General features: G+C 46.3%; 1 protein-coding gene across 2 annotated transcripts; it reads left to right on the top strand.

Moving 5' to 3' along the window:
• The first annotated feature begins 9,124 nt into the window (after positions 1–9,124).
• Positions 9,125–15,531, top strand: CCNB1 (cyclin B1). 2 transcript variants are annotated; one of them, XM_073584183.1, is made up of 9 exons: positions 9,125–9,277; positions 9,721–9,849; positions 10,958–11,044; positions 12,285–12,455; positions 13,387–13,545; positions 14,020–14,256; positions 14,380–14,520; positions 14,689–14,799; positions 15,345–15,531. In XM_073584183.1, the coding sequence occupies exons 1-9, from the start codon at positions 9,257–9,259 to the stop codon at positions 15,444–15,446; spliced, it is 1,158 nt and encodes a 385-aa protein (XP_073440284.1). In that variant the 5' UTR covers positions 9,125–9,256; the 3' UTR covers positions 15,447–15,531. The 2 variants fall into 2 exon arrangements, with proteins under 2 accessions (XP_073440284.1, XP_073440283.1); XM_073584182.1 differs by having other exon boundaries at positions 12,282–12,455.
• Positions 15,532–17,067: the final 1,536 nt, after the last annotated feature.

Raw genomic sequence — 17,067 nt, 5'->3', positions numbered from 1 at the left:
CATATATTTATATACAGCTTCTATCCTTCACCCACCAGAGTGAACCACATGTATATATATCAAGGGAGGGAAGTGAGCGGGTGCTGTCGTGGCTCTACAAAAGAGTATTACCGGTAAGTAATCCGGTTTTTTCTTTTCGCCACGACAGCACCCACTGAGAGATTTTTAGAGATAATCACCTGGGAGGGCCCACCGTGTTAAAGACAGATCTACCAAAGGCCAAGTCATCGGAAGAAGACAAATGTAGCCTGTAGTGATTATAAAAGGCAGAAGGAGAAGACCAGGTTGCGGCCTTACCTCCTACTCACCTCTAGGGAAACAGACCAATATTAGCTCAATTGGGACTTCAGTCCTTTTGGCCCAGGAAGAAGATATGGCTCCTGCAGAATGTGCCCTCACGCCCTGTGGCGGGCCTTCTTTTTTTGCCGAATATGCCAATGCGTTTCTGATCCACACATCTTGTTACCCTGGAAAGAGAAAAAGAGACAAAAAGAGCCCTGCTCTGCCTCCAGGGCCTAGAGTTATCTATATAGACTAAGATGGCCCCCTTTACGTCTAGGCCATGCTATCTTTCCTTCTCTGGTGTTGCCGGGCTATCATAAAAAAAAAAAAAGAGGGAAGGTAGATTTTTTGGATCTATGGAATTTAGCAGCCTTCTTAGGGAGGTAGGACGGTCCGTCTTTGACACTATTCTGTCCTGCAATATTGTCAGGATGGAGGATCTATTGACAGGGTCTGGAGATCATGCATCCTCCTTGCCGATACTAGAGCTGCCAATATGGCGGCTTTCAATGAAACGCACTTTGAGGTCAAGTGTATGGGCCCGAATGGTCCCTGTGTGAAAGCATCTAGGACTAAGCTAAGGTCCCCAAGGCGGTCCTTGAAGAATGTGAACCGGGTTTGCTTGCTGGCAAGCAAGGATCGAGCTACCCCTTTGTTGCCCACACGTCATTATAGTTGGCCTCCAGAGCCGAAACTTGGAATTTTAGGGTGTTACCTGCAAGTCCAAACTCACGCCCCTCCTGCTGGAACTCTAATATGGCAAGGAAAAAGACCCTCCCCGGAAAGGTCTGCTGAATGGAAAATTTAAAGTTTTTCCTCCAAGAGAGTGCCAAATAAGTCATCTGCTTAGCTTCAGTAACTGCCCCTCAAATTACATGCTGTGAGGCGTAGACCTTGGACCTGAGGGTGTAACAGGGTCTTTGTGAGCGCAGGTCCCGATCCAGAGGGAGAACCCATGACATGGCTCTCAGCCATGAAACCCACGTCTTTTTAGCCCCACCGGCTATTAAGATGACTCTCGCTCCTTATTACCTCATCATCCTGGTAACAGCTGGCGACCATAACATCGGAGGGTCTGGTGAACCGTCCAAGGGTTTAGAAGGGCGTCGAGTACATGCCCTGTACAGTGGAGCGAACCCTTCGACCTGTCTATTGTAGCGAACAGATCTATCTCCGGCATGCCCTATATAGCCGCTATCATCTTGAAGATGCCCCGGCTGAGCACCCATTCCTCTTGATGCCGGGTAGGGTGGCTGAGGAGGTGTGCTCCGGAATTGTCCACTCCTCTGACATGGAGAGCAACCAGGAACAGGCTCTGAAGTTACTACCCTGATAAAAACGGGTCAATAGGAACAACAGGTATGTTTTGGCTCTCTGCAGGATTCTCTCTGCGGTAGATATCAGAGTTCTTGACCGTATTCCTCCTCATACTATGAAGGTACCATATCATACCATGAAGCATCCTGAAGTGATATGAGGTCCTATGAAGTACCATGAAGCACCATGAAGCACCAAGTACCGTGAAGTACCATGAAGTACTCTGAAGCAATGTGGAGTACCTTGAGGTACCATGAAGTTCTTTGAAGCAATGTGGAGTACCTTGAGGTACCATGAAGTACTCTGAAGCACCATTAAGTACCATGAAGCACTATGAAGTACCATGAAGCAATGTGGAGTACCTTGAGGTACCATGAAGTACTATGAATTACCATGAAGCAATGTGGAGTATCTTGATGTACCATGAAGTACTCTGAAGCACTGTGAAGTACCATGAAGTACTAATAAGCATTATGAAGTACCATGAAGCACCATGAAGTACTATGAAGGTACTATAAAGTACCATGAAGTAATATGAAGCACTATGAAGTACTATGATGCAATCTGAAGTACTATGGAGCAATACTAAGTATGAGGCAGTACTATGAAGTACCATGAAGCCATATATATTATGAACCACAAAGGATGCACAATGCAGCATTATTCAGTACTATTATGCCATCTGAATTACTATGATGCAATACTAAATATGATGAAGTACTATGAAGTACCCTGGCATACCATGCAGCAATATTATGCGCTATGACAAACTATGATGTACTATGGCGCAACAAGCAGTACCACAAGGTACTATGACACACATATCACCTATCATGAAGTACCATGAAGCAGTCAGATGAGCTATGGCACACTATGATGCAACTAGAAGTACTATGAAGTACTATAACATATCATGAAGTACCACAAAGCAAATATGACGTACCATGAATTATATCATTGGCTGCGTGTGCATCACCATTTGCGCTTTTTCTCTTTTTTTTTTTTGATTCATCTTTGGCGCATGTTTGCAGCGGGCCGTAATATTTGGTAATTTATACAGTGGTGTCCACCTCTCACTGCATATCTTTCGTACTATGAAGCACCAAGCAGTACCCTGAAGTACTATGAATTACCATGAAGTATTCTATGATGTAGTACGATTCATGGAGCCGCAATGATGTAATACGATACATCCAGACTCTATTATATCATATACATAGGCCCCATGGGGTACACACAGACTTACTAGGTGAAGGTGCTTGAAGGTGCTAAACAAGAGACCAGGCCCACAGTTACACTCAAGGGGGCACCTCTCAGAGTTCCAGATAACCCCCACTCTTAATGGTACATCTCAATTGTCAGAGTGACCTCACCCGAAGGAGCCAATTAACGAGCTGCAGCTGGCAATCTTCACGGAGACAATGCGCTGCTGAAGTCCCCCATAAGGCTCTCAGCACATGAAATTGTGTGTGCCTCTTGGACTGCTACCAGTATGCTGCTGTTTAACAGGATCTATGACTGGTATTCCATTATGGTACTTGCCTGGCTTCCAGCTACTTAGCTGCTGCCATCTAACGAGAGCAGTCAGACTGGAAAGGCTGCCGACCCTTCCTTTTTTTTCTTTTTCTCTCGGAGAGCAGGAGGAAGAATGATCAAACTCCTGCACACTGCTTCATTAACCCCTGCCGGGTGCTGTAGCCCCCAATTGCAAGCCGAGGGTCTAGCTATACTGAGCCTCCCCTCCAGGGAAGCAGGGTGAGGTTAGTGCACTTTTTTTTTTCTTTTCACACATCAACCAGACTAGGGATCATCAGCTGGTCTCTCTCCCACTCTGGTAATTGCCCGGCCTTCATCTGCTCAGCAGCCACCTAAAGAGAGCAACCCCGCGTCTCCTTGATGATTAACACATGGTACCGGCTGTGGAAACTCAGCCTAAGATGTGGTCTGCTTCACCGTGTAGTACCACCTCGTTCCGTGGAATCATTCTGTCTACCACTTTTATCCGTGGCTATACAAGGCCTTCAACTGCAGACCCTCTGCGCAAATGCGCGCCTGTTATATTCCAGCCATATCGTGCTGCATCCGTAAGCGAGGATGGCCTCACCTGGCCCCTGCCTCACGCTGTCATTATCGGCCGAGGGGGGAGTCAATCTACCTCGGCTCTCCTCTGAGACTCAGGCCCACCATGCCAAGCCCCCGGCTGCTGGCCTTCTGCGCCTCTCATACGCGCCATGTCGGCCTCTTCCGGTCTACGCTGTCGGACCGGAGCCAGTTCTACTCCAGCCATATGCTGCATCACCATGCCAAGCCCCCGGCTGCTGGCCTTCTGCGCCGTGCTGCGCCTCTCATACGCGCCAGGTCGGCCTCTCCAGGTCTACGCTGTCAGACCGGAGCCAGTTCTACTCCAGCCATATGCTGCATCACCATGCCAAGCCCCCGGCTGCTGGCCTTCTGTGCCGTGCTGCGCCCTCTTATATGCGCCATGTTGGCCTCTCCCGGTCTATGCTGTCGGACCGGACCATACCACTGACCATCGCCAGGAATTAGGTATGGAATCAGCGTTCAGCTTCTTACCGCAATCCGCATCATACCTGAGGATGCCGGTCTTTTGTTTTCATCTCAAGCACCTGTGGCATACCTTGCGTCTGTGCCGCGCTTCGTAATGCACAATCCCCTCCTAGGGATTTCCCAGGTGCTCCTCCACTGCACCTCCTGGTGAGCCAGGCAGTCCTCATCATGGCCTCACCCGCATTACCAGCAGAGGGGGGGGATTCCTATTTCGGATCCGCCCGTCGCTGCTTCCAGCTCTGGGGCCCCCGTTGCTCACATAATACTGCGGGCGGCTACCAGGCCAGGAATCCTCTTCTCTGTGGGTTCCTTCCTAGGAACAGGAAACCAACTGAGGGAGCGAGGGGGACCGCCCTTTTTATCTCTCTGTAGGTTTCCTGTTCCTGGGGGCGGATCCCCTCTCTCAGTGGGTGCTGTCGTGGCGAAAAGAAAAACACTGGTTTACATCAAGCAACCGGTACTGTATATACTTACGCTCTTTAATCTGGGCCCGAGCATCGAGGTCCTCCCAGCGGTGCACAAGGAGCGAACAGATTTCCTCCCAGAGTCGTCGGGTAACGATAAGGTCAGCGTGGCGGCGGTCAGCCATATTCCAGAGCGGCTCCCTTTCTCTGATGAGATCGATGAGGTGGTCCACATCAATCCCTCCATCGTCAGAGTCGGGAGCACGCTGTGAAGGCTGTTAAAGAAAAAGACAAAAATAACATAATTAGCCTCCACAAAAGAAATGAAATAAAAAGTGCAAAAAAAACAAAGCAAAAATATTTATACTTACCCGCTGGTGACCGCCGCGTTGCTGTCGCCGACGACCCCGGGAGGCACTGCGAGGACCTCTTGGCCGAGCACCAGATTGGGAAGGCTAGAGAAGAAGACAAAAAATGTTATGTCTTTGGATGTAGGCATTTGTTTGCTGTGTGTGGTCTGCAGAACATTGTTTTCTATGTGTTGTGTGATGTTGTGTTTCTGCGTTTGATGCAAAAAACTTACCAATTGTGAGCCCACTCCAAGTGTCTGTCCACCCCTTCCTTCTTCTTCTGGGAGCTCCTCTTCATCTTGTGATTCCTGTTTTGAAATAAAAGGCAATGAATAGACATATATTACAGAGATGATGGATTTTGGAAATAAAAACTTACCGTCAAACGCTGACGATGCGAGGGAGGGCTCCCAGAAGAAGATGTGCTGTCTTCCTCATGGCCAGACTCCATGGCTGTGGGTGGTGTTCCTGCTGCTGCCGCCATTGCTGCATCTATTGGGCGGCTGTTGAATATCTTGATATTCCATAGCCCTAGTTTGGAGGAATGGGGGGGGGATTTGATAATTACCGTCTCTCATCTGCTGCTGGACTCCCCTCCCGTTGTTCAGCATGCTGCTCCATTTGGGGTGGTGCTGATGGTGCTGCTGCAGATGTCTGCTGCCTTCTCCTGGTTTTTCTGAGGGTCCCACTGTCTTGCTTTTATATATGTCTTGTGGGCAGAGCTACTGAGCATGCTCAGACCAAAAAAAAAAACCAGATCAGGCGCATTGCGGCGCTCATAGGCTTTCATTGTATGAAAAAGCCGGACACGCCGAATCCGGCGTGTCCGGCTTTTTCGCCGGAGACAAAAACATTACAGTAGCCGTTTTTTCCAGACGCCGGATCGCGTCACATTGCCGGATCCGGCGAAAATCGGATGAAACGCATGGCCATCCGGCTCGATCTGGCTCTAATGCAAGTCAATGGGGGGGGAAAAACGGATCCGGCATTGCATTTTGCCGGTTTTTGTCAAAAGCGCCAGATCGCGCCTGACAGCAAAAACCTGATGTGTGAAAGAGGCCTTACCAATCAGTTGCAAAGGTACTCTCTTCAGAATCCTGTCCTGTGTGCTCAGGGCTAGAGGCCATGATGAAGAATGCTGTAAGAAAGAGACAGACATTATTACAGCCTGCAGGGACAAAAACAGACATTAGCTTGTATACTCACATTTTGCTTGAATTCAGTGTCTTCACAGATGTCTTGTGTTGTCTTGCCGTCTCCAGTGGCTTGAGAGTAATGGACAATGAGTGCCCACACCCTCTTTTTATATATCTTTGTGGGGGGGGTGGCTAATCAGTGTCTAGACAGGTTTACTCTGGAAAAACATATGCGTATGAAAATGCAAGCGAACACACATGCTTGCGTTCGCATGTGTTCTCATAGTCTGTAATACATTGTTTTGACGCATTCCTTCCACAAGTGTCCGCATGCGTTTATAGGCGGCAAATTGCCGCCACCAAAATTGCAACATATTGCGTTGGCCGCGCCCCGCCACACAAGCTGAAACAACACATGCATTGTCAAACACGACCAAATGCCTACAAACGCATGTACCTGCGTCCACAACGTTAAACATAGGAAAACACGACGCATGTGGATGTATGCGGCTGAAACGCTGCGGACACAACCGCAAATGTGAATCCAGCCAAATAAAGTCACACATATATAAAATAAAAAAAACAGTTAAAGACAATCAATAAAGAGGATTTATGATTTTGTGTCAAATTCATGAACTGTGTTACTTCGTTTTGAAGAATTTGGTGCAGAAACCGGCAGCAAATACCACAAGACAGAAAAAGAAAAGTGACTTTAAAAAATACAAATAATGAACTGGGGTCATAGAGAGTAAGGCTCTGTGCACACGCTGCCGATCCGCTGCGGATTTGGCCTCTGCGGATCTGCAGCAGTTCTGCAGACAGTGTACAGTACAATGTAGAATGTGATATACAATCCGCTGTGCACATGCTGCGGATTTTCAACTGCGGAAAAGCTGCGGTTCTGAATCCGCAGAAAGAAGTGGCATGTCAATTCTATCTGCGGATTCCGCTGCGGTTTGCCACCTATTCCATTGTCCAGGTGTCAAACCGCAGGGGAAAACCACAGGCCAATCCGCAGGTCATTTTAGCTGCTGTTTTACCTGCGGATCCGCAGATACAAATCCGTGGGTGAATCCGCAGCGTGTGCACATAGCCTAAGTCTATGTTCACATCATGTTTTTGCCACGTGTCAGTGGCCATCTGAAGTCCTGAATAACTGGATTCAGGAGTATTTGCTGAAGGGCCAATGAATTTATGACTCCACATTGTCATTTTGTGCTCCATCTCACCTCATTTTCATCAGTATTCTCCTTTTTCATGAGGGCATAAATATGCAGTTGACCACGTGTTTGTGTGGATACTGCCGATAATCAGGTCTGACACAGCGACTCCTTCTGCTTCATTAAAGTCAATAGCACCATCATCAGAGAATCCCATTTTTCAGGGCTTCAAATGTGATCTGTGGCAAAAAGTGACGTGAACCCGGCCTAAGGCTAGTTTCAAACTAGCGTTTTTGAGCGCAGCGACGGCCTGCGCACGGCCGCCGCTAAGCCCCGCCCCCTGCCGCGCCTCCGCCGGTAGCTCCGCCTACCGGCGCATGACGCTGCATGCGCCCTGCGTCCCCTATCTTTATCACTGGGGGCGCAGGCCGTGCGCAGTATGCGTTTGGCGGCGCATGCGCCTTTTTGACGGTGCGCCGGCACAACCAAACTGCAGCAGGTTACGTTTGGCGCAGGTCGGCGCACTGTGAAAAGGACGCATGCGCCGCCAAACGCATACTGCGCACGGCCTGCGCCCCCAGTGATAAAGATAGGGGACGCAGGGCGCATGCAGCGTCATGCGCCGGTAGGCGGAGCTACCGGCAGAGGCGCGGCAGGGGGCGGGGCTTAGCAGCGGCAGTGCGCAGGCCGTCGCTGCGCTCAAAAACGCTAGTGTGAAACTAGCCTAAGGCGCAGATAATAAGGCCATGAAGGCCTGTTGCACATTACAGTTATTTGACGTCAGTGAAAAAACGGATCCGTTTTAGCTGCCAAGTTAATGAAATTTAAAGTGACAAGAGAGATTTTCGCTGCTTCCAGAACGGCGTAGGGTTAAAAAGCATCGCCGATAAATCAGAAAAAGCGGGCCGCCAGTGTAAAAAAACGTTTCATTGTTCGTCTGCTACGCCTGGAAACCGCTAAAATTTTAGCGGATCCCTCAAAAAACGGAAGCAACGGATGACCATCAGTCAAAATCCGCCGCTAATGTAAGTCTATGGGGAAAAAATGGATCCGCCAAAAAAAGGGCGGATCCGTTTTTTTCTAAAAGTGGCGGCTTTTGACTGACGTCAAAAAACTGAAGCGTGAGACAGGCCTGAAAAAGAGCAAATTACACCAGAGAACTGGAGAATCAGCAGTGATAAATTGGGGTATAAGGCTTAAAAGAGGGGCACGCAGAAATTAGAGATCAGTGTTTTGTGCCTCCATACACTTCACCTCGGAGGCTGGAGTAACATTTTTGCCGCCACATTTGATTGGGTGGAGACTCACCATCCACCTCAGCTCCACCTATTTTGAAAACACCAAATCTTTTTCACAACTTCATGCTGCGCAAAAAATGCTTTCAAAATGTTTTATGCCGGTTTTCTGGTGGAAACACTTTGATGTATTGGCTCCACAGTCTTCACCTAAGGAGAGGTTCACATGAACGTATAAAAAATAGTTTAAGGCTATGGGCCCATGTTAGCGTTTATAAACGCTCAGAAAACCGGACTCCTTCCCAGAAACCGCGCGTTTTATTTCCGCGCGTTTTCTGGGAACATTGGAAATGGCTACAAACACGCAGCTATGCGGATATTAATGAGCATGCTGCGTTCTTAGCCGCTAAGCGTTTTCTGAGCGTTTAAAAACTCATGCATTGGCACAAAAAGCCAAAAATGCATTAAATTTAATGGGAAGCTTCTTGTAAGCATTTCTGCAGCGTCTGATCCGGCTCAAACACTGTGGAGACGCTTACAAAAGCGCAACGTGGGCACACAGCCTAAACTTCATCCAGAAAAGTGGGGTGATTTTTTCCTCACTTGTCATCCATGTGCAGTCATGATTTTTTTTTTAACACCAGCAGCAGTTGGTAATCATGTGAATGAATCCTAATCCTGGCTAGAAATCAGGCGTAAATGGCAGCAGCTGCTTACTGATGGTCTCTCGGCCAATCTCATGACAGTTTCCAGGATTTAAAGCACAGGGAGGAAGCAGTCAGCAGATTGTGTGTTGGTGTAAAGATGGCAGCTGTGATGACCAGGGTAAGGGGAAGTGCTCTGGCTGGTACTTTAGGTGATGTAATGGTTAAGTTATGTATATGATGTTTGGTTATAGGTAAATGCCACTCTTGTGTTGTGCTGCTGTTTTATGGGATTTGTTTATGTGGGTGCAAATCATACATATTTGTCTCCTGGCAGAAGCTAGAACTTGGTCTAAAGGAGTGAAGTAGTAAAAAAAAAAGCCCTGTTGCTTCCTGAAGTGTTGTTTACACTCGCCTTACAGGGCTGAGTACTGGCCTAGCACTGACTGCACATGTAGCCTTTTTTGTATGGCTTAGGATTGACCTTTAGCCCATCAGTGTGGGGGAGGGGATGCTGATTAAATGGCCATAAATTACATGTTCCAGTACAACCACAGCCCCCTATAATGTGCCCACTTGCTGGAGAACATTGCGGTCACCTCAGTATTTCTGACTTGTTTCCAGAGCATGCGTATTAATGCGGACAACATGGATGCTGCAGTCGCTGGGAAGAAAGCGACTGCCAGACAGCGGCAAAGAAATGCTCTGGGAGATATTGGAAACTGCATGAAACCTAAAATGGCTGTGAAAAAGGTAAGAGGTGTGGTGGCCACAAGTCACTGGGAGGCTCCAGTCTCGTAAATGGGCTAATGCTACAGCACACGTGCTGGATTAGGTCATGAGTTGTCCTTGAAGACTTCAGAGTTTTGGTACAAGGACCTGTGGTTTCTTAATCTAAGGCATATCCATGTGCTAACAACTTCTGTAGGTATGCACTCTTGGGTCCCTGTCTTCACAGTAACTATCTCTTGCCTGCTGTATGATCCCAGACCTGAAGGCCTCAATGCAGACAGAATGAGGCTTGGACTGTCTACATTGATGCTCTGTGGGGAGCAATGGCTGTCAAACTCTAATCCCAAACGCCTGCTTATTGACATTGACTGCCCCACTTCCCCTCCCCAATTTATTAGACTGTTGGCTTTGGGGTACTATTAAATAAAAAAAAAAAAAAAAAAAAAAAAAAAAAAAAATTCCATATATATAAAAGGGAATTTTTTTTATTTTTTAGTACCCCAAAGCCAACAGTATAACCAAAGTTTAGAGGCAGTAGAGTGAAAATCTCAGTTTCATCACTAGAGAGAATATATATATATATATTCTCTCTAGTGATGAAACTGAGATTTTCACTCTACTGCCTCTAAACTTTGGTTATACTGACTACTGCTGCTAGACATAACATGCAGCGCTTACAAGCTGTTTTTCTAATAAGCTGATAAGCGTGGTGAAGCTGGCAGGGATCACTGTGGTGCACAGTTGCTTCTTAAACCTGGCTGACTTCAGTGCAATGCTTATCAAGTAGACAGCCTGTGGTCAGACTCCTTGGCAAAAAGTAAACAAGTGTTTACTAAATAAACAGTATTGGTGCGAATAGACTTGCAGGACTTGGTCCATTGATCCTGGAGTAGTTCCTCTGATTCACCAGTGTGCAGTGTCACACTAGGTAATCATGATTAGCTGCGGAGGCCATTATTCTCAGAGCTTCATACAATGGCAACTGGTGGCTAACATTTCTGCTGGACCAGGTCCTACAAATCGACTTCTCCCCCCCCCAAATCTATATAAACTTACAAGTCTTATATGAAGAATAAGACTAACTATTTAAGCAAATGCTGATCTATTCCTTCATGAACTGTCCTTGTAGGAAGTTAAGGCTTCTCAAAACGATGTCACCGAGAAGGTTGTGAAACTAGCACCTGTCAGAGAAGTTTCTAAAGAGGAGGAGAAGATGGTAAGTCGTATTTGCTTTGGACTTGTTGTAGGCTGAGACTGCAGCATTAGAACTGATGGTCAAGAGTTTGGCTTCTATTGCCTCAACAAGTCTTTATTTTGTGCAATAAATGATAAAACGTAGAGGAAATTGTCATCCCGACCAAAGTTCTAAAATTGACTGTTCTAAACAGAAGGGGCTCATAGCTGTTTGTATGATGAAATATATTTCCCTGCATGTTTTATAACAGGAGTGAGTTTCTATCACATGTCCTGTGAGCGCATCGTAAATTAAGTCCATGAACAAGGATTAACAGCTGCTGCGACTCCTACATCAGTCCTTAGCTCATAAGTCAGGTCAGACTGTGATAAAACATGCAGGGGAAATATGGTAGCTGTTGGCCCTTGTGTTTGCTTCCCTGGACAGGAGCTCTGGTATGTGTGGACCATGAACTGGAGGAGCTCCACATGGTCAGACACAGCAAATGACAGTTTATAGCAGGGGAGCATTGACTGTCTCGACACAAATGGTGGACTTTTCTAACTACTAAAATGTACCCACATTTTGTGAGACCCCCCCCCCCCCCACAACTTTACAAGAAACATTACCTTGCACCTGTAGAAATAACTTTTTGGTCTAAAGTGCTGGCTCTGTCTCCTAACTTGTTGGCATTTGTTAGATTTAAGATATGATGAACCCAGTGTCAAAACATGCACAAACACAAGAAACCAAGTTAAATAGGTGCAGAAATTCTGCAACCTCGAAAGCCCATTGTTGGAATATGGCCTTAAAGATTTCTATCTGGATCTAATCTCAAGTTTGTCCTTTTGGCATCATGTTGTATAGCCATCTGGAGATCTATCTTCAGAGTAGGTGCATGGCCTCATCAGATAAGACTTATTCCCTGTGTGTATATAATATATACATACACTCTGGATCACGACATTTGACCAAGTAAACTTAATGGTTTTAAAGCTCTGGTCACACCTCCACGACATCCATTCACTGCAGGCGTCACACCATGGTGCTGTTGACATGAATGTTGGTGCTTAACAAACTCTATGGAAAAACTGACTGTCTTAAAACCATGCTGTTTACACTGACTGTAAATCTTTACAATATACAGTATTACCATTCATTGTACCAAATCCTCTGGCAAAGTTGTAAATTTTTTTTTGTCAAATTGCTGCTGAATCCATTTTAATGGGATTACTGGACATATGAACACAGCCTAAGACTTGGTACTTATTCTTATTAGCAGGCCTCACCAAGTCCCATGGAAACACCTGGGGCCTCTCCTATGGAAGAACAGAGCCAGGCCTTCTCAAATGCACTCCTTGAGATAAAGGATGTGGATGGAGAGGACTCTGGCAACCCCATGCTCTGCAGTGACTATGTGAAGGACATCTACTGCTATATGATGGACCTAGAGGTGGGTGCTGATTAGTATTGCCCCTGTGCAGTCAGTCACTTATAATGAACTGGTGGCTAAAAATTAATTGACAGAAAAAATGGATCTTCTAAATCAGTGCAACAAACCCAAAACAACCAGGTCCTGTTGGCCTCAAACTTTGTTCTCCTGCACTCATTTATTGGGGAAAGGGGATTGTATGAACTTGGCCACCAAGAGGACTCGCACATGTAATCTACTGTAGCATAGCTTAAAATCTGTATTCAACCGCAGGGTGGGTGTTAATCATCTAAGTGATATATGACCATTAGCACCCTACAAAGATGTGGCCTTGCCACCAATTTCAGCCTTTTGAATCCCGTTAGTTCAACTGCACACAGGCACCCATCTCTAATCGGGTGCTTAGTGTATCATAGCTGAGCTTAAGTGACTGTTCGATATAGCCAGTGTGCAGCACACCGGGCAACACGTAGGCTGAGTGCACACATACTTTTTTGCCCTGTGGATTTTTCCACACAGAACTTAAGAAATCTGCAGGTCAGACGACCTGCATTTTTCCTGTGGATTTCTTCCTTTTTTTTTTTTTTATTGATTTACATGCTACCATAAATCACACTGGATCCGCAGCTTTTCTGCACGGTAAAATCCGCTGCAGATCCGCAGGAATTCTGCATCGTGTGCACACAGCCTTACGGCAGGAGTTGCAAAGTGAAACTGGGTAGTGGGCTCTGCAACTAGTCTATACGGAATTAGTAGATAATCAGATTATAGGCTAGATGTATACAGACCACTTTGGGGTCTTGTGAAACATATTGTGTACAACTTCATTGGTACTTCAGATATACATGAAGTCTAGAAACTTGTGGCTTCTACTCCACCAGCATGTTGCTGTAAAGTGCATGCCTAGTATGCAAGGAGGTTGTGTTGGCATCTGTTAAGTCTATTTCCACAGACAAAGCAACCAATAAAGATGAACTACCTGAAGGGGCAGGAAATCAATGGTAACATGAGGGCTATCCTGGTTGATTGGCTGGTGCAAGTGCACATCCGCTTTAAGTTGCTGCAGGAGACTATGTTTATGACTGTTTCTCTTCTGGATCGCTTCTTGCAGGTAAGCTTTCTTTTTTTTTTTTTTTTTTTTTTAATATATGAGATCCCAGAACATATGATTAACCTACAGATGTTACTGTGAGGCTGAGCACCAGTTCATAGTAGAATTTTCACCAATCCAATGTTTGAAGGCATCTGCACCCTCTTGGACATCAGAACTCATAGCTGTAGCCACAGAACATAATTGGCTTCTCCTTTTTCATCAACCTATCCTTGGGACAAGTCATCATGGTCTGGCATCCCCACTGATCAGCTGTTCTGTTTGTGGATCTGTCTTCTGATAGTACCCTGCCACAGCCATTAGACAGTGGTGCTGCAAGCAGTTCTGGTCGTCAACACTAACAGCTGATTGGTGGCAGGGGTGTCGGACTCTGACTGATCAGACACTGAACTATCCTAAGAATAGTTCTATGAAAAAGTAGTGGACAACCTCTGAAGTTAATTCTGGGGTATAATGCAATGTCCTCTATTATAGGAGAATCCTGTGCCAAAGAAGCTCTTGCAGTTAGCTGGAATAACTGCCTTGTTCCTTGCATGTAAATATGAAGAAATCTATTGCCCAGCAATTGGTGACTTCTCATTTGTGACTGATCACACCTACACAAAGGCGCAGATCAGAAACATGGAAATGCAGATCCTCCGTGCACTCAAATTTGATATTGGAAGACCTCTACCTCTGCACTTCTTGAGGAGAGCATCAAAGATTAGCGAGGCAAGTGAACACATGACCTAGTAACATGTTCTGTATCCTATACCAGTGATGTAATGACTTAACATAACACTAGTGTAGCCATAATTGTCTAATCTGAACTCTTGTCTGGTCCTGACACTCTAGGTGGAAGCCCCACTGCACACATTGGCCAAGTACCTGATGGAACTGGCAATGCTGGACTACGACATGGTTCACTTTCCACCATCGCAGGTGGCCGCTGCAGCTTTCCATCTGTCCCAGAAGGTTCTTGATGGTGGTGAATGGGTGAGTTTACAAGCTGTAAGGTATAATCTAATTGTAGCTCTGACATTAGCATACAAACTAAATGCTTTATGGAAATTAACTTTATGCAGTGTAAAGCAAAGGTGTCCTTATATGCAACAGCCTTGTGACATACAAATCAAATCTCACTGGTTTATCCATCCTTAACAGACACCAACTCTACAGCACTACATGGTCTACACTGAAAGTTCTCTGGTCCCAGTCATGGAACACTTGGCAAAGAATGTTCTAAAAGTTAACCAAGGCCTTACAAAGTTCATGGTAAGAAATCCAGTCCACAAGAGGCTATGGCTGTCTGAGCTAGGTGTAACTACAGAAGTTGTAACACATCTTACTAATATCATGCTTCTAGCACTGCATGGCTTAGATACCTGATGTTTACATTAAAAACCAGTGTCGCTGATTGATGGTCTCCTGCTGCCACACACCGCAATGCGCACTGGCCAGCAGGAGACCAACGATCAAAATGGCCCAAGACATTTGAGCGCGATCAGCAATACCCAGCAGAGGGGCTGGTCGCGGACAAGTGTCACACACAGCAAGATTGCTGATTGTGATGCCACAGCAATCTCGCTGTGTGACTAGGCCCTTAGGCACAAGCCTCTTAAATGAATCCAGAACATCTGATAAGTGGCTTGCCACAATTCTTGATATGTTATCACTAGAGTAAGATTTGTGGTATGGCTAATGATGCCACTCAAATTTTCAGCAGTTTACACCATCAACCCACTCAGCCAAATCTGGGTAACCATGCTTTAACCACCACAGTATAATTGAAGTGTTCACTTTTAATTCCTTTCTTGCAGTCTGTCAGAGACAAATATGCCAGGAGTCAACAGATGAGGATCAGTTGCCTGCCACAACTTAACGGAGAGCTCATAGTTGCCTTGGCCAAGAATGTCTCATAGCTGGAAACTGATGCTCTGTAATATATGCTCTTAATAGATTTTATATTTATTTTTATTCAATTTTTAATAAAACTTTGCAATTCAACTGTCTATGGGTCTTCTTGACACATAGCTTGTGTGATCTAAGCTAAGGCCTGTTTCACACTTCCGTTTTTTCAAATCCGTCAAAATCCGTTGTTTTCTGTAAAAAAACGGATCCGCCATTTTTTGCAGGATCCGTTTTTTTTGTCCCATAGACTTCCATTACGGTTACCGCGGATCCGTCAAAAAAACGGATCCGTTTTTAAAAAAACGGATCCGTTTGCATCAGTTTCCGTCAAAAAAACGGAAACGGATCCGTTTGGCGGACACAAAAACGGAAGTGTGAAACAGGCCTAAGATGTGCTCTAGTTAATAATGGGGTATCTTGTGTGAAGTTGCCTTGTTTCTGCCAGTGCTATAAAGGGGTGCAGGACAGATGTCAGTGAGCCCTTATCTGGGTAACCATGGTCAGAATTATGGTAATGCACCCTAATCATGGGTATAAGAGGACCTCCAGTATGGAACTGTACAAGCTGTCAGAGTATCTCATGCTACATACATGGATTTGTGGTCTGCAAATGGTGGGACATGCTGACTATCCCTGAAACCCCTAGGACTATGGGGCAGAGTGGGAATTGCTGGGTAATGATTATATTGAACACCCCCCCCCCCCCCCCCCCCCCCCCTCTAAGCAGGTAACTCTTGCACTAGCATCCCATGACCCTCTCTGGTAGAAGCACACTTGCATGTGGCACCATTGTAAGAAATTGGGGGCCTATAATTGGCCAATTGCTGAGAAGAGGCAACAGCCTGACCCAATGCAGCAGCATGGTGGTCAAGTAGAAGGACAAGATGCATGTCTTTCTTGACAAGCATTCACCATGACAACAGCCTCCCTTGTCACTCTCTGAGGTACCACAACAAAAGCCCCAAAGCCATATTGTATTCTTGATTTAGAATTTCATAGGGGGTTAGAGATCAGGTCCACAAAGAACAGTGCCATACAAAGGCTAAAGTATGGTACAAAAATTGGCCGTGCGCATGTAGGGAGGAGTACCGCCATCTGAGGTTTCTAAGGAAACTGTACCCAGGGAACAGAGGAGGTGAGTACCCCCGAGACGATAAAAGACGTGCGGGCCTTCCTGGGGTTGGCCGGATACTACCGTCGTTTTGTAAAGAATTTTGCATGCCGGGCTCGAGCCCTGCATGACCTGCTGAAGGGGGCTCCCGCTGGGGCAAATGGATGAAAAATCCAGTGGCGACAACCTCAAGAAGAGGCTTTCCAAGGCCTTAAGGCTGCGCTCTCGGATGCTCCGGTGTTAGCTTATGCGGATTTCTCGCAACCGTTCATCCTGCACACTGACGGAATTCTTCACGGGCTGGGGGCTGTGTTGTCACAAGTTCAAGATGGCCGGGAGAGAGTGATCGCTTATGGAAGCCGCTCACTCCATGATTCCTAGCGCTACCCTGACAATTACAGCTCCTTTAAGCTCAAGCTCCTCGCAGTAGTGTGGGCCATGACGGAGCGGTTCGCAGAGTACCTGGCGGACTCCGAAGTAGTAACATAGATATTAAGGTTGAAGGGAGACTTTAAGTCCAT

The sequence above is a fragment of the Dendrobates tinctorius genome, unplaced genomic scaffold (assembly GCF_039654945.1).
Source record: "Dendrobates tinctorius isolate UK_male_01 unplaced genomic scaffold, ASM3965494v1 ptg000083l, whole genome shotgun sequence".
Taxonomy (NCBI): domain Eukaryota; kingdom Metazoa; phylum Chordata; class Amphibia; order Anura; family Dendrobatidae; genus Dendrobates; species Dendrobates tinctorius.
This window is presented reverse-complemented; position numbering and strand designations above follow the sequence as displayed.

What these genes read in the sequence shown, in the direction of transcription:
- CCNB1 (XM_073584182.1), top strand. Translation starts at nt 9,257, where the DNA reads ATGGCAGCTGTGATGACCAGG. An exon ending in CTAAAATGGCTGTGAAAAAG is followed by an intron (nt 9,850 to 10,957) that starts GTAAGAGGTGTG and finishes CTGTCCTTGTAG; the next exon opens with GAAGTTAAGGCTTCTCAAAA. An exon ending in TTCTTGATGGTGGTGAATGG is followed by an intron (nt 14,521 to 14,688) that starts GTGAGTTTACAA and finishes CATCCTTAACAG; the next exon opens with ACACCAACTCTACAGCACTA.